At 40.7% G+C, this 18,249-nt stretch overlaps 1 protein-coding gene across 1 annotated transcript; it reads right to left on the minus strand.

Moving 5' to 3' along the window:
• Positions 1 to 367: 367 nt before the first annotated feature.
• LOC136677434 (polymeric immunoglobulin receptor-like) lies at positions 368 to 17,970 on the minus strand. The gene is made up of 12 exons (XM_066654954.1): positions 17,881 to 17,970; positions 13,420 to 13,471; positions 12,232 to 12,570; positions 12,057 to 12,137; positions 9,142 to 9,246; positions 8,692 to 8,781; positions 3,629 to 3,949; positions 3,436 to 3,516; positions 2,512 to 2,589; positions 1,209 to 1,316; positions 1,089 to 1,123; positions 368 to 992 (listed from the first exon to the last, which is right to left on the minus strand). The coding sequence occupies exons 1-12, from the start codon at positions 17,968 to 17,970 to the stop codon at positions 648 to 650; spliced, it is 1,725 nt and encodes a 574-aa protein (XP_066511051.1). The 3' UTR covers positions 368 to 647.
• Between the last annotated feature and the right edge of the window lie 279 nt (positions 17,971 to 18,249).

Raw genomic sequence — 18,249 nt, forward strand, 5'->3', positions numbered from 1 at the left:
TCCATCAGTTAAAACTATATTTAACTAAAAAATATGACTCACTAAAATAATAAAAATATAACATGATTTCACTAATTGTATTAAATTATTAATTCACTTTCAAAATATTCTCTAGTTTTAAAAACACCTGTGAAAAAAAATATTTTGGACATCAAAAAATAAATCTGTTTTCTTAAAATTACTTTGAAGGATTGTCTAAATGTTTATTTATAATTTTTACATATAATTTACATATTTAATTGCCTGAAGAACGATGTACTGGTATTTCAACTGATATAAGGCACAAGGTTTTTTTTTTCTATTTTTAATTAACTTAAAAATATATATTACACATTATCAGAAGCATATAGTTAAAATATACAAATGATGGTGTACAATACAAAAATAATGATGCTAGGGGGATATACATACATTTTTCAGCATGTCTTTTCATACAGTGATAAGCTAGACCCAAACATTACGTGCCATGACTCACATTGTTCACGTACCAATAATAGAAATACAGGCGTTGTGAAAGCAGAAGTGATTGAAATCACAGAACTGCATTGTTCCTGACATTTTTTTTACATCTGTTCTGAACATGAAGCCTAGCTCCAATAGCCAACGTTAGCTTAAGTGTTAGTTTCAATCCAGTCAGCTGAGAGCTGTTATAACAAGTAAATGGGATTATATATAACTTGTTTTCCAGATGAATATGTATCTTCATTCTTCAGCGCAGGATTCATATCTGGGTTGTTTATGAAATACACCTCACTGTACTGGTGTTCTGGGCCTTGGCTCTGCAGGTCTGTACTGGGGTGTGTATGGCTGGCTCCCAGTGTGTTATCCTGGTCCACATCTGTTACTGTAGAGTACACAGTGGTGATTGTTGGATGAGAGTTATGTCTTTGGTCAGTGGTGGAGGTGTTCCTTGAGTGTTCTGCTGGGGACTGATGGGTTGTGATGGAGTTGTTAACGTCAGTAGCCTGTATCTCCTCGTATAACGGGACGTCCTGAAAATATGAACCAGTAGAATTTTCTGATTATGGACCTAAAATAATAATTATATATAAAAAAAAGGATGTAACCAAAAAAAAATCTTTACCAACCTCTGTGTTTCTCACTGAGTTTGACCGACCTGAGACTAGAGCAGAGGAGAAAAACATGGTTTCTGAGAAGTTTCTTGATAGAATTTTTAATAAACACTTGACTATTTGCTTGTTATGTACCTCTCGTATCTTTTGAAGCCCTGCTTCTTAAGGCACAGTACAGTCCTGATATAACGATCAGTACCAGGAGGACCCCACACAAAGCCCCTCCAGCTGTGGGGAGGGAACCTGAGAACATTAATGTGTGAAAAGTCAGAATAAAACACAAAAAGGTGTAACACATTGGATCTTCATTTTTGAATTTAATTTGCATTTCTGGACGTCATTTGAAAAATCCATGTTCTCTGGCGACACTGTGGCACAGCAGGTAGTGTCACAGTCACACAGCTCCATAGATCTGGAGGTTGTGGGTCTGAGTCCTGCTCCGGGTGACTGTCTGTAAGGAGTGTGGCGTGTTCTCCCTGTGTCTGTGTGGGTTTCCTCCGTGTGCTCCGGTTTCCTCGCATGGTCCAAAAACACACGTTGGTAGGTGGACTGGTGATTCAAAAGTGTCCATAGGTGTGAATGTGCGAGTGTGTGTCACCCTGTGAAGAACTGGCGCCCCCTCCAGGGTGTGTTCCTGCCTTGCACCCAGTGATTCCAGGTAGGCTCTGAACCCACCACCACCCTGAACTGGAAAAGGGTTACAGACAATGAAAGAATGAATGAAATATGTTCTCTAATATTAACATATGAAGAAATACAGAGGCATTTTCTGTTTCTTCTAGGCTTGTGTTTAAAGAAGAATTTTGTTTTCTGAATATGTACAGTCAATTAAAATCTTTATAATTAACATATTAGCATTTTTTGCTTTGTTTAGCTTTTGATTTACTTTATGCTTGAGCCCATCGACCCACACACTGTGAAACAAGACCACACAGTTTACTGTGGCCTCAGAACTCATGGAATAAAATGAACCTGCTCCGCTTCTGACGTCAAGTGAGAGACTTTAGAACAGAAAGTGGGCGTTATGAACAGGGCGGTGTAGACTGGGGGAGAACACTGCTGTGGGGCTCGTGGGGTTTGGACCAAAGCAGGACACAGACGGTTCATTAAGAAACAGAAATGTGTTCCGCTGTGGAGAAGAGGGGTCTGTGTCCACTTTAATGTGTACAGATTAATGGTGTTTCATACCAGAGTATGATCTACTGTGTGTCTCCCCTCTGTAGTGCACTGTGAAGGTCAGGAAAAACACACAGAAGCCACATCCTATTTTTATTATTTTATTACTTGTACATTTAGTGCTCAATCTGTTTGCTCATCTTTTCTCTGGTTTCTTTTAAGTCTGGGACTCAGTCTGTCTTTGTGTGTGTCCCCGTATGTGTGTGATGGTGTGTGTAAGTGTGTTTGAAGGGCATTGTGGGTAATGTGGTTTACTTCAGACCTGAGCTTGCTGACGGCTGGGGGTCTGTCAGCTTACTGCTGTTTCCTGTTGTGTTAGTCACTGCTGCAGTGGAGTTCCCTGTTCATAACACACACACATACACACACACACACACACACACACACACACATACAACGATTAGCCATAACATTAAAACTATCTCCTTGTATACACTCAGTTTCCACTTTATCATGTCCCCTGATCACAGGAGCACTTTGTAGTTCTACAATTACAGACTGTATTCCTGTTGCTCTGCATACTTTGTGTGTCCCCTTTCACCCTTTTCTTTAATGGTCTGGACCCCCACAGAACAGGTATGGTGGTGGATCATTCTCAGCGCTGCAGTGACACTGACGTGGTGGTGGTGGTGGTGTGTTAGTGTGTGTTTGCTGCTACACACAAGACTGTTGGGCCTAATTGTTAGAGACTGGGCTTAGTACCGGAAGGCTTCCATGGCTAAAGTGCCCTTGAGCAAGGCATGAACCCCAAAATGCTACCCGGGCGCCAGGGATGGCTGCCCGCTGCTCTGGGTGACACAGCAGCCATGAAAGATGCCTCCCATCACGCTAACTAAAAGTCTGCTTTTGGCTGGCTCAAGCTTAGCGACAGCTCAAGTGTGTAGCGGTAGCACTTATGTTAGAACAACTGACAGCTGAGCTGAGCATTCCCGGAGCAGAAACATTCATGTGTCCCACTCTGCCACAATCAGACTGTACCATTCAGTAAAAAGAGAGAGACTTGATATGACAATATGATAAATAATGATAAATAATTAGAGAAAAATATTATAGCAAAAAACAACCATGTTTCATTTGCTTATTTTAACAGATGGAATTATATGTTTAATTATAAATGCCTACACGAGGCAATACTATTAAAATAATATTAATAGCCCTCAAAGGGCTCACATACAACCTCACTAACCTGGGGTTGTATGTGTGGAGACTGTGGAGGAGACTGTGGAGGAGACTGTGGTGGTTTGGGGTCTTTGTGGAGGTCGTGGAGCTGATGGAGATAAACAGATTAACCCTTTAGGATCCCAGCAGTGAACTCAGATTATAAAACCATACCCAGAACAGCTCATTTAAACACAACACGCCTTTATTCACAGTCAGACGGACCAGAGTAAACGGGTCTTGTCCTATTCTCTCAATTCCACAGCCGTAGGGTCCTGTGTCCTCCATTCTGAGGTCTTTGATGGTCACTACAATCAGTCTCTGTATCTTTTTGTCATTCAGAGAGAGTCTTCCTTCATGTCTCCAGGAGTCCTCCCCATTAGTTTGTAGAAGTGTGGTACAGTTTGTATAAACTCCTTTACAGAAATACTTGATGTGAGTTTCATATCCTTTAGTGTAAGGACAGTGGATGACCGCAGCACTGCCCTCTGTTCCAGTCTCTTTGATCTCGTCATGTATCATACCACCACCACCGCTCACAACTGTCACAACAAAGAGAAAACAGAGCATCTCTCTTCAGTCACAGAGCTTTCATGAAACACTAACAAATTTACACATCGTTAAGTTAAATCAAGTTGACAGGGGTCTGCTGGAGTTCCCTGCCCCCTGTGAATTGAATTGAAATCTTTATTTCCTCTAACAGAAATCTGTAGTGATTACTCCAGATCAGCTCAGTGGTGAGGTGTTTAAGACTGTTTGTGTTTCTCCACATCTTTCAGGATATATCTCAGTGGTGTAACTCAGTGCATGTGGAACGTTTACCATCTCCACACTGAGTGTGGTCTTCAAACTGATCAAAGATCAACAGCTCCTTCTGGATGAAGATAAAGTGAGAATGTGAAGTAGAAAATGTCACCAGTGTCAGTTCAGTAATAACCCCACACAGCAGCCTGGTCTCAGGATCAATTTGTACATATTTGTCACGGTTAAAGGGATGATGGAGGCGGACGTAAATGGAAGTAGTCTTTTATTTACAGAAACATAAGTAAAAATCAAACACAACATAAACTTTCTAAACACGGGAAGGGCAAGGAAAACACAAACCAGAATATAAAGATCAAACTAGAACAAACAGAAAACAACCGTGAACTGGTGCGAACATGTACAAAAAACATACACATCCACAGAAAAGACCAGACAAGGGAGGACTGAAACCAAGGGGATATATATACACCCATGACTACAGGCAAGGAACACCTGAGAAAGATAACGAGGGGGAAGGGGTACAAAGGAGGCACAGGTGCTGACATTAATGAGAGGGCGGAGCTAAGGCAGAGACAAGGGAGGAGACTGTAACAAAACAAATACAGATGAGAGAAACAAGAGACAAGGCAAAAAGAGTGACAATATTTAACTAAAACAGCCTTCTCAGGATGCGTACAATGTGTATTAATTATAGTTCATCACTTTGTTGATTTAAAGGTTAGTTTGATGGGTTCAGAGAGTTATAAATGAGTGTTAACACTGCCTCTTAAACACAACACTAACCTTTACTCTAACCCTAGCTCTAACTCTAATAATATCCCTGACATGACCCCTATTTCCAATACTACCCATAATCACAACCATGATTGTTATTGGCCTTATTTCAGCTGGAAACGTTAAGAAAACAAACAAAAAAGCCAGAAACGCTGAGCCACACGGCACATAGTGGTAGCTCTGGAAAGTATCTGTGTATTAAAGCTGTAAAGTCCAAGTTTTTTTTTTTTTGTGATTTATATGAGGCAAGGATTTATGGCTGAAGTTTCAGGAGTCAGATGTTAAAATGTACATCCATGAACAGTGAACTATAGTTAGTACACATTGTACGAATCATTTCACGCTAACATATATAAAATATAGTCAGATATGTACAAATACACTGTCAGACCAGGGGGCTACACTAGACCAGGTGGAAGCATCAGGATCAGAGTCACTCATCACTGACCAGCCTTAAACAACAGAAAGTTAGCATCTTACCAGTGAGTAGAGTACACACTGTGACGAGAGAGGTCTTCATCACTGGGAATTCAAGCTCACTGCAATCTGAGATTCTCCAGAGCTTCCACAAACGTCCTCTCAGTGCGGAAGTCCAGCAGAAATTGCTGCTCTGATGTGTTTACAGATCTTCTTTTCAGTCGCCTTCTGCCCTGAAGAGCGCTGAACTGTAAAGCCGGGAGAACTCATGTACACCACTGAAGATAAACTGAGGATGATGACTGTGCTGTAGCTCAGCTCTGCCTCTGACCAGAGAAACTTAAGCCTGGTGTGTCTGTTTGAGCATGTATTTAGTGCTTTGTGGGGACTGCACTTTCATTATATGTTAAAAACCTGAACATTTAGTAGTTATAAAGATGTGTGGGGGCATTTTCCACAGATATTTATATTTACATAAGAATATTAGAGATCAGAGCTTATGGTTTGGCTGAGGTTAGCCCTGGGTTATACCCAATGGTTATGGTTGTGTTTGTACAGTCCCAGTAAAGATAGGAATACAAATGTGGGAAAGTGTGTGTGTAAGTGGGCGTGTGTTTAGTTGAAACAGGATGTGGTTCTTGTGCCACTTTGCCCTGTGAGTTATCCTGGCTCATTACAGCACGGACAATTGTACAGTTAAAAGAGCAGTCAGTTGGTTTCGAAACAACAAAACAGTAAAAAAAAATGTGTGTGCGGCTGCTGTCTGAGGTGACAGGCCAGAGCCCAGCAAAGGGACCAAACCCTGCCTTCATTTCACACCTGTGCGGAGACTGGGCTAGTGCCACAGGCACTGAATGTACCACACTTTAGCCGCAGTGTCAGCAGTTTCATCAGTTTCATCCACAGTAGCTCTTCCACTGTTATGATGACTTTGTCATGTTTGGTTTCTCATGTTGTGCTCCCCAATGTTTTTTTTTCTTTTATTAGTAACACTTCTCCAGGGAATTTGTTCTTGTCCATTTTCTGGACATTCTTAGCATTGTCAGATATCAGGATTTCTTTGTTACCTTTGTTTTTTTAGGTGTTAGGTGGTCATGTGACTGCAGCTCACAGGTGCATCCTTAAAGCCATGCTATTTAAAGCTCCAGGGGTGGCCATGTTTGGTACAGAGTTACTCAGTCATCGTCCAGGCCACTAGGTGTCAGTATAACATCTGTTTAACAACAAGAAGAAGAAGAAGAAGAATCATTGGAAAAAGTTACTGACAGCATCTTTAATATGCTCAAGAGAGAGGAAGGCAAATCAGAGAGAGGATCATTTATGTCTGAACACACAATCCCCCTACAGGCAACAGTGCCTGGGGGCAGTAGTCTAAACTTCACACAGTTTATTTTTCAACCTCAGTGAACTCACTAGATACACGCCAATTACTGCTAATTACAGACTTCATGAGCTGACCTCAGAGTGTAGGAGGACAGCAGAAACACACCTCTGCACACATGTCTCTGCAGAGCTGTGAATTGCCAAGAAACTAGTTTAACACCTCTGCAAGAATCGAAAGTCCAAAAAGGTGGACTGAGAACAAGAGGTGTTGTAGTAGGGCATATATAATCAGAGACCTGTGTGGGGTATATCACCATCATTAGCTGGCAAGAAAAAACATCTTTATTTGCTCAGATGTTGCAGTGTTTGTGTAGTTGCCTTGAGGCCTGGAGAACCCCAAAAAATTGTAATGACCATTTACAATTGTCTGATTCTTCACAGGAGAAAAAAGATACAACTACAGCAACATCAGCAGATACAATCCCTTAGGGAATCCAATCAGCTCCACTCTCAGTCATCAAGGATATTTATGTTTTCCTTTGTTTATAAGAGAGCAGGGCAGGTCCATAGAAGATGATTTCATAAAAATGTAAAACAAATACAAACACCACTTTGTGACTCAGAAATGCATTTCTTGAAGGATATTTATTCAAAATATATGCGAGAACATCATTTTCAAGTCATTAATTGTCATTTACAGTCAGTGTTTGGATCATTATTATAAAAAGTGTAAACATAAATGTAAAAACCTAAAGCTAAATATCTGTTATTTGTCAGTGTACCATGTTGAATAAAACATGTCTTCTGGATTTAACCCCTCTGTGGCACTGAATACACACACAGGCACAGTAGTGCACTAGGATGAACACACGGCTGCGTACCGGTGGGCAGTGTCCCTGGCGCCCAGGGAGCAGTTGGGGGTTAGGTGCCTTGCTCAAGGTGCCTTGCTCTTCTCCCACTCCCAATTACCATGGGATTGAACAGGTGACATTCCAGACCCACGGCTGCCCTTACAATATTTTTTTAACTAAGAGTCATGGAGCACTGAAATACAGAAGGTAATATATCCATTTACTGTGGTAAAGAGAAACACTTAACATGTTTGTATCTCCCAGACACATCAAGCTTAGACGCTGTGAGACACAAGGGTGAGTATAGACCCCATATGTACACAACACTCACAGGCTACACTTTGCCTGAATGTCAAATCAAGTAAAACATGAGTACAATCATAAGCCTTTAATGAGTGCTGAATTAATCTGACCTTAATCCTTAAAAGGCTAAATCACACAGAACAATGATATAAACAACTGAATTTTAAATATATTACATTCTGTTAGATCTTTAATTACAGTTTTCAGAATGTATCACATTTATTACATTTTCAAAATGTTTTTACTTTTAAAAACTGAAAATCCTTTAGATATAACACAAATAAATTTGGTTCCTTAAAATTACTTTGAAGCATTGTTTAAATGTTTATTTATAAATGTTGATTTGAAAAACAGATTGAATTGCTCAGAGATTAATATGATAATGTACAGGAGTTAATATTTCAACTGGTGCAATGCAGTGCTGCTATGAAATGTAAATAAAAAAGTAATGCATGCACTTCACTCATGGTCCAACAGGGGGTCCTAAGCACTTTTCCCAAGAGGAGTTCCAGTTTTTTCAGCAAGTCTTTTCATATGTTGATGAAGTGCAAACATCACACACCATGTTTTATACAAAATGTGTTTTAGGAATAACACTAACACAACATTAGAAATCCCAGCGATGTGAAAGCAGAAGTGAGTGAAATCACAGAGCTGCATTTTTTTTTACATCTGTTTTGAACTTGAAGCCTAGCTCCAATAGCTAACATTAGCACAAAGTGTCAGCAGAGAGCTGAAGATCAGTTATAACAAGTAAATGGGATTATATATTACTTCTTTTTCAGATGAATAGGTATCTTTATTTTCCAGTGAAGGATTATTTTCTTTGTTTTTTATGAAATGGACCTCACTGTAGTGGTGTTCTGGGCCTTGGTTCTGCAGGTCCGTACTGGGGTGTGTATGACTGGCCCCCAGTGTGTTATCCAGGACCACATCTGTTCCTGTAGAGTACACAGTGGTGCTTGTTGGATGAGAGTTATGTCTTTGGTCAGTGGTGGAGGTGTTTCTGGAGTGTTCTGCTGGGCACTGATGGGTTGTGATGGAGTTGTTAATGTCAGTATCCTGTATCTCCTCGTATAATGGGACGTCCTGAAAATATAAACCAGTAGAGTTTTCTGATAATGCACCTAAAATAATAATAATATATAAAAGAAGATATAACCAAAAAATCTTTGCCAACCTCTGTGTTCCTCACTGAGTTTGACCGACCTGAGACTAGAGCCGAGGAAAAAAAACATGGTTTCTGAAAAATGTCTACATAGAATTTCTAATAAACACTAAAATATTTGCTTGTTACGTACCTCTCCCATCTTTCGGAACCCTGCTTAAGGCACAGTACAGTCCTGATATAACGATCAGTACCAGGAGGACCCCACACAGAGCCCCTCCAAGTGTGTAGAGGGAACCTGAGAACATTAATGTGTGAAAAGTCAGAATAAAACACAAAAAGGTGTAACACATTGGATCTTCATTTTTGAAATTCATTTGAATTTTTGGACGTCATTTAAAAAACTCCACCTGCATTTTTTACTATGTTTTAAGAAACTGACCAATAGAAATGGTTCAAAATTACATCCAAAAATATATTCTCTAATATTAACTTATAAATATTACTGGACACAGTGAGTCGTTCACTGATTTCATTATTAAAAGGGACATATTATGAAAACAAAATCACTTATTCATTGAATGTACAAATGAACCAATGAGAACCTGCGGTGACAAATGTAACACACACCATTTCTAAGGTCTGGGAAGTTCCCTACACCCATTGTCCTTCAGTTTAAATCATGATGATCCTAAGTGACACGTACTGAACGTCCTGGATGCAGTCACATGACCTCTTGTGAATTTGTGAAAGTGTGACCTCATTTACAGAATGACGGTGTGATTGGTGAGGACTGAGAGCCCAGAGAAATGCTAAAACCATATTTTAGTTTTTGAAAGTTGTATTCCAGCCTTTTTCAAAATTCCAATGCTTTAGTGGTCTGTGTCACATAAATCCTATTTTAATCCCATTTCAAGTACAAATCGTTGAAATATAACTTAACAAATAGTTGCTATGATATTTATGCCACACTGGGATTTTAACCCCAAAATAACTACAGAATACACCAAGAAATGTGGACAAAATGGGTTCAGTGTGTCTTTGGTCTGTTTTATATTTCTCACAAGTTGGCTTCATGGTGACTTCTGGGCTCTTATGGGTTAATGTGTGAATCTGGAGCCCACCAACCCACACACTGTGAAACAAGACCCAGTCAGTTTACTATGTGTTGCCTAAGTCTGAAAACATAAGATAAAACGAGACGTTCTGATTCTGCTCCACATCTGACGTCAAGTGCAGAGTTTTTAGAATCACCCCGCCCCCTCGTCTGAGTCTGTCCAATCACAGCACGGTACCTGTGACATGGTTAAATGCAGCAAAACTGACAAATTGAGTGTGGAAAAATAAGAGCACTGAGTAAAAATGGAGGAACGGAGAAGAAACAGAACTGAATGAAAATTGCTTAAAACTAGAGCTTCTGCTCCTCACTCCTCACTGCTGTGTGCTCAGGGTCGGGGTGAACAGCAAGCGGCTCACTATCATTTAAAGGAACAGGTGCTGAAGGTGGGCATTCTGAACAGGGCTATTTAGACAGGGGGGAGAACACTGCTCTGGGGTTTGCACCAAAGCAGGTCACAGATGTTTCATTAAGAACTGTGTTGCTCTGAGGAGAAGAGGGGTGTGTGTAATCTGCTGTGTCTCAAACCACTCCTAACATGTAGAAGCCACATCCTGATATTGAAATTATTAATTTTACACACAATTCTACACTTTGTGCTCAAGCTGTTGGTCTTTACTGTGTTTTCTGTTAAAGCTGGGCCTCTGTGTCAGTGTGTGTTTGAAGGGCATTGTGGGAAATGTGGTTCAGACCTGAGTCTGAGGACGACTGGGGGCCTATCGGTCGACTGCTGTTTCCTGTTGTGTTAGTCACTGCTGCAGTCGCGTTCCCTGTTCATAACACACACACACACACACACACACACACACACACAGAGACAGAGACACAAACTCACAGACAAGTACACTGCACTTACCAATATACATACACAGATCAGTCGTAACATTAAAACCATGACCTTGTATCCACACTCAATGTCCTCTCAGCCCATCTGTTGCTCTGCATTGTTCGCCAACTTTCACCCCATTTTTAATGGCCTGCAGATCAGGTGTGATGTGGTGGTGGATCATTCTCAGTCCAGCAGTGACACTGACGTGGTGGTGGTGTGTTAGTGTGTGCTGTGCTTGTGCAAGAGGATCAGACACAGCAGTGCTGGAGCAGGAGTTTTTAAACCCCTCAGTGTCACTGCTGGACTGAGAATAGTCCACCGACCAAAAACATCCAGCCGACAGCGTCCTGTGTCACTGATGAAGGACTAGAGGACGACCGACACACACTGTGCAGCGACAGATGAGCTACGGTCTCTGACTTTACATCTACAAGGTGGACCAACGAGGGAGGAGTGTCTCACAGAGTGGACAGTGAGTGGACACAGGGTTTAAAAACTCCACTTTGAGTGGAGACTGTGGTGGTGTTGAATATTTGTGGAAGAGTTGTAGCTAATGTACAGAATCAGATTAACCCTTTAGGATCCCAGCAGTGAATCAATTGTATTGAACCTTAAACTGAAAGTTTAATTTTACAGAAAACACTTTAGTCACAGTCAGACGGACCAGAGTAAACGGGTCTTGTCCTATTCTCTCAATTCCACAGCTGTAGGGTCCTGTGTCCTCCATCCTGAGGTCTGCCCTATGTTCCAATCTCTGTGACCTCCTCATGCAGCATCACTACTGCCACAACAAAGAGAAAACAAGGGCTCTCTCTTCATTCACAGAACGTCTGAAAATCACACATTAATTCGTAATGAACTCTGGACTAGTTTCGCTGTAAGAGCTCATCAGTCTCTGTAGGCTGTTTCTCCTGCTCACTGTGGCTGCTCACACATTTCTCCTGGTTCCTACATCATCTTCAACACCTGAACCCACCACTCTACAGGGGGCACTGGAGTCAAAGCATCACTCTTCCTCAGTTTACCTCTGAGTGGTTTTAATCTTGTGGCTGACTGGATATATACATAAAGACCCTCACGTGATGACTGTTATGATTATTGATATGAAATTTATGAAGACAGTAAAACTAAGCCTTTACAACTCAAATTATGTGTCAGTTACCTGGGGTTGGACGTGTGGAGACTGTGGTGGAGACAGTGGAGGAGACTGTGGTGGTCTGGGGTCGTTGTGGAGGGCGTGGAGCTGATGGAGATAAACATATTAACCCTTTAGGATCCCAGCAGTGAACTCAGATTATAAAACCATACACAGAACAGTTCATTTAAACACAACACACCTTTATTCACAGTCAGACGGACCAGAGTAAACGGGTCTTGTCCTATTCTCTCAATTCCACAGCCGTAGGGTCCTGTGTCCTCCATCCTGAGATCTCTGATGGTCACTACAATCAGTCTCTGTTCCTTGTTGTCATTCAGAGAGAGTCTTCCTTCATGTCTCCAGGAGTCCTCCCCATTAGTTTGTAAAAGTGTGGTACAGTTTGTATAAACTCCTTTACAGAAATACTTGATGTAAGTTTCATATCCTTCAGTGTAAGGACAGTGGATGACTGCAGCACTGCCCTCTGTTCCAGTCTCTTTGATCTCGTCATGAATCATACCACCACCACCGCTCACAACTGTCACAACAAAGAGAAAACAGAGCATCTCTCTTCAGTCACAGAGCTTTCACCAAACACACACTAATCTACACTTCATTATCAGGATAAAGCATTTAACAGGATTAAAGAGGCAGTAGGCTTCAACTGAAGATAGATAGATAGATAGATAGATAGAGTATACTTCACAGTATAAGGACAGTATAATATACAGCATACAGTGGAGTAACTGCACTCTCTCTAGACATGGACACAGTGCAGTGCTCTGTAGTAAACACTTGCAGTGAGTGTGGGCTATAAATAAATGAGACACTTTAATACACACACAGACTACAAGTGTAACACAGAGCTAAGCTGTAGGAACATACACAAATACTTTAAATAAACTGTATAAGAGACACCTCAGATCCAAAGAACAGTGTGTGTGTGTCACAGTTTTGATCGATTTATTGTCTTTCCTGCTCTGTACGGGGCGTCCCAAGAGAAAGGAGACAGATAAGAAAGTAATTGTATTCATTGTGTGTGTGTGTGTCCACTAGGGGCAGTGGACCCAGACCAGAGTAGAGTTACAGGGCCTGGGGGATAATGTGGGTTCAGTGCCTTGTCTAAGGGCCCTCAGCCGTGGATGATGGAGGAGGACAGTGCTGTTCCTTCACTCCACTGCCCCTAGTTTTCCTCCCAGTCCTGGGAACTGAACCAGTCACCTTCCAGCTCTAATCCCTCTTCTCTAACCATTAGACCACGACTGCACCATAATACAGACCTTAGACTCTCTCTAAGAACATGTGGTGAGGTTAAGACTGTTTGTGTTTCTCCTCCTCTTTCAGGATATATCTCAGTGGTGTAACTCAGTGCATGTGGAACGTTTACCATCTCCACACTGAGTGTGGTCTTCAGACTGATCAAAGATCAACAGCTCCTTCTGGATAAAGATAAAGTGAGAATGTGAAGTAGAAAACGTCACCAGTGTCAGTTCAGTAATGACCCCCACAGCAGCCTGGTCTCAGGATCAGTTTGTACATATTTATCTACATCAACCTTCCCAGGACTCGTACAATGTGTACTAATTATAGTTCACTCTTTGTTGATGCACAGGTTACTTTGACATGTTTAGAGTTTATAAACTACGCTTAATCCTTCCCCTAACTTTAACCTTAAACACAAAACAAAACATAAAACTTACCTTTACTCTAACCCTAGTTCTATCTCTAATATTATCCCTGGCACGACTCTAATTCTAATACTACCTATAACCTATAACCTATACCTATAACTGTTCTTGGCCTTATTTCAGCTGGTTACATTAGAAAGACAGAAACTCTGAACCTCATGGCAGACTGACCCATTCACCATATTCTGACACACCCCTTTTCAAATGTTCACCTGTAACTCTGTGATGCCTAAGTTTTTTTTTATTTTTATGAAGAAAAGTGGACTAACAATGGTATTAAAAATGTAATGTTCATGGTTTTTCGAGGTTAGTGAGAAATAACTACGCTATTGAAAGTGTAAAGTCCATGTTTTTTGTGTGTTTTAAACAAAGAAACGGTTTATTTCAAAAATTAGCTGCATTTTTAATGTGGAACAGAAAATTTAAAAAAGAGGATGGAGAATAACACCAATATTAGCTTCTTAGAAATAAACAATTGAATACAACAACATTTAATGTGAAAGATAAAAAAAGGAAATGGGAGATCAGCCTCGACTAGTGACACATTTAACACTAGAAGTGCCGAGAGCAGGTGTGTAATGGAGCGCTGAGCTGAAGTGTGTTTCCTCACTGCTGACCACATTCACACACACTCTACACCGCCCTGCTGAAGTAGTGCTGTGTGGTTAGGTCCAACAACAGAAGCAAGGGTCTAAACTGCCATTCTTTTCTTTCCTGGTTAAATTTATCAGTCAGGGCCTGTGGAGCCACTCTGCACAGATCACAACAGAGCAGTCACTGTGTACAAATGAGTAATAGGTAAAGACCAGCAGGAAACTTAGACTATGTTTAAATTTGTAATATTTTTGATATTCCAGTTATAACCAGGGATCAAATCACTCTAAATAGATCGTCATGTAGGAAAAAAGGCAATGTGCTTTTATTTAGTGCCACAGACACACACACACACACACACACACACACACACACACACACACACACACGCACATGCACAAACAAACACCAGCATGGACAAGTAGAAAGACAGAAAAGAATACCAATAATATAAGAAAAAATATATAATAAAATCCTAACAAGGAAACCTAGACTCACTGAAGCAAAACACTGAACAGCGCCCTCTGTGGAGTATTTTGTTAAATGTGGGTGAGTATGCATTTGAGTGAGTTTGTGTGCTGGCGGTTACTGAGCAAGTCCATTTACAGACAATTGGCCTCATTCATGAAACGCGAGCAGAATTAATTTGCATGAAAACCATTCAGAAATAAATTGTTTTGTGAATATTCAGATTCATCAAAATGTTCATAGCCTTGTGAAATTTACACCTGCTCCTGAAAACACATAAAACATAAAGTGTGTGTACTGTCCGAAAGACCTTGAATGTATAATCTGACATGACTGAATTCTTAATAAAAATGATTAAAAATAATAAAAAGGCAGAAACTAAATAAATTAATAAATAAAAAAATAATAAATAATCTAATTATATTTCACAAATCATACCACCTGTTATTCAGAGCAACTTCCAGTAGTTCAGAATTAATTGTTTGATAAATCATTGTTGCAGTATAAAAGAGTTTAAACTAATCACTAATGAGATCCATTCTTTTGTGCAACATTTTTGAACGCCGTACTGTTATCGAACCTTTGCAGTAGCTGTCTGTGATTGGCTCCTTGGACACTGGAGCATTTGAACCATGAATTTAAAGTCCTCAATCATCCAAGACTCATCCCAGGAATTTAAAGTTAAGTTTTACTTGATGGACTGTAACTTATACAACTGCAGTGTAGTCTCGCGCATTTACTCTGCGCCCTGTCACTGCGCACCTTTTATAACATGCTTCATACGAAACGCAACACATAAATTAAAGAAACTTTTGCAAATCAGGAACAAATCTACAGCTATTTATCCCTCTACAAGAGGAGACAGAGAGAGTCTAATGTGCCAAAACTCATAGATGGAGCTCGTATCTAAACGCCTTTACCTTTTGTGCAGCTTCTATGCCTTTAGCAGAATCATGCAGTACTGAGCATATGTCTTAGGCCCCTGAAATTATCATTCTTTAAAATAATGTATCTTCTAAATAAGAGTTTTGATTATATACAATTATATATAATTATAAAAACAACATCTAATTTTCTAAAGTATGTGCTGTGAGTGGGTGTGATGAAAAGACGCTCTCCGTCACGTATGAATTTGTGATATCACACTTTATTTAGAATAATGAAGTCTGATAACCTCCAATAAATCTGCACTGCCACAAGGAAAGATGTTAAAGGTTAAACCAATGCATTAACACAGAGAATATCACTCAGTGTTATTTGTTTTTACTTTCATTTGAGCAAATAATCTCTTACTGCTCAGATAATAGCTTCTTAAATCTAATCTTTGAGTTTTCCAGTTTCTACTAAAGGAGGTCCAAAGAAGGACAAAGCCCTGAACTGGTGACAGCGTCATTAAACATGTGAGGGCCCTTCTTTGACCCACTGTTTTAACTGCTCCCCCCACCAGAAATGACCACTCATCACTGACCAGCCTTAAACAACAGAAAGTCAGCGTCTTACCAGTGAGCAGAGTACACACCGTGACGAGAGAGGTCTTCATCGCTGGGAATTCAAGCTCACTGCAATCTGAGATTCTTCAGAGCTTCCTCAAACGTCCTCTCAGTGCAGAAATCCAGCAGAAATGGCTGCTCTGATGTGTTTACAGATCTTCTTTTCAGTCACCTACTGCCCTGAAGAGCTCTGAAATCTAACGCAGGGAGAACTCATGTGCACCACTGAAGATAAACTGAGGATGATGACTGTGCTGTAGCTCAACTCTACCTCTGACCAGAGAAACTCAAACCTGTTGTGTCTGTTTGAGCATGTATTTAGCACTTTGTGGGGACTGCACATTCACTCTTATATTGAAAACCTGAACATTTAGTAGCTTTAAAGATGTGTGGGTATTTCCACAGATATTTACATTTATATTAGAATATTAGAAAAAGTAAAAGATCAGAGCTGATGGTTTGCTGAAATGAATTATGTGTTTCATTTAAAACTGGTGTTTGGACAGTCTCCACAAAGACTGAAATACCTGTGTGTGTTTGTGTGTGTGTGTGTAAAGGTGTGTATTTTAAGATGAAACAGGATGTGGTTCTTTAGCCCATTTGGCCTCTGAGTTCACCTTGCTCATGACAGCACTGACAACTACACAGTTAAAGTAGCAATTAGTTAGTTTTAAAACAACACAACAACTTTCATCAGTCAGATATCAGTCAGTTTATCTCTGGTTATAGTTTGTCCTTGTCTTGAGTGCGCACCACTGTGGTCAGAGGGGGCAGCCCAGAGCAGGGGTCCAGCAAAGGGAGAACACTGGAGTATCAGCCGCTTAACCGGAGCTTAAAGGTTCTGGTCAATTTGATTCAGAAGTCGACTTCATGTTCAAGAGTCAGTTACAGCGTGAAGTGAAGAAACAGAGAAACCAAAATGAAGATCCCCTCGCTCAGCTCTGACCAGTGTCTCCTCTCAGCAGTAAACTCCTGCTCAGGAGTGGAGGGACATTTAGAGGTGTCAAAGAGAGCAGGAGGTGATTCTGACTCTGTGAACGTATTTGCAGAGCCTCCTGTGGCAGCCCCATTGTTAGGAGTTTGATACCATTTTGAGGTAATACTCAAGGGGGGTAATGTCAGGTATCAGCATTTATCTTTGTTTAGTTACGAATTTTTCTTTGGTTCATTCTTGTCTGCAATGTCTTGTTCCCTCGTGTGTTCATTAGCCACACCTCTTCCCACAGTTGTGGGCCATTACGTGGTCATGTGACTCACAACTCACAGGTGCATCCCTTTACACCATGTTATTTCAGCCCAGTGTTGGGGTGGCTGTGTTTAGTGCAGATCTCTGTTGAGGTTTGTGACTCAAAATAAATCATCCACCATTAGCACCTGATCTCACTGATGATTATGTGGCTGTACACCATCAAATCCTCACAGCAATGTTCCAAAAGTCATAAATATCATGATAATTCCCTCAAAAGGAGCATCTTCACACTTTATGATCTCTCTGTACACACACACTTAGGAGAAAACTGCTCATTACATTTAGAAATAACCACACTGCCCCCTGAAGGCATCAGTGCACACTACATCATTTGGACCATCTACTGTCTACAGACTTACCATTGTCTGAGTGACTGGACCTGATGGGCTACATTGCTTCACTGGTCCTGGTTCTGGAAGCGGGTTCTTGTTTAGTCGCTGTTCTCTCATGGTTCAGAGTGAGCCGAGTAGGGACTAAACCTTGCAGAGCGCTGATTGTTCAGAGAGAGTCGTTAATCTACGACACGCAACGCAGACGTCCAGCACCTACTCTCCATCTGTAAAGTCTCCAGCTGCAGCAGAGATCACATTTGTTTTTATCCGACTCACGATGGCAGCTCAAAAAATTACACTCTGGTCTTTTGAAGAGGTTCAAACGCTCCTTGAATTAGTGGCCAACAAAATAATCATAGGGTCATAGCTTGTTTACTCACTAACTGTTAATCAACA

This window comes from Hoplias malabaricus, chromosome 2 (genome assembly GCF_029633855.1).
Source record: "Hoplias malabaricus isolate fHopMal1 chromosome 2, fHopMal1.hap1, whole genome shotgun sequence".
NCBI lineage: Eukaryota > Metazoa > Chordata > Actinopteri > Characiformes > Erythrinidae > Hoplias > Hoplias malabaricus.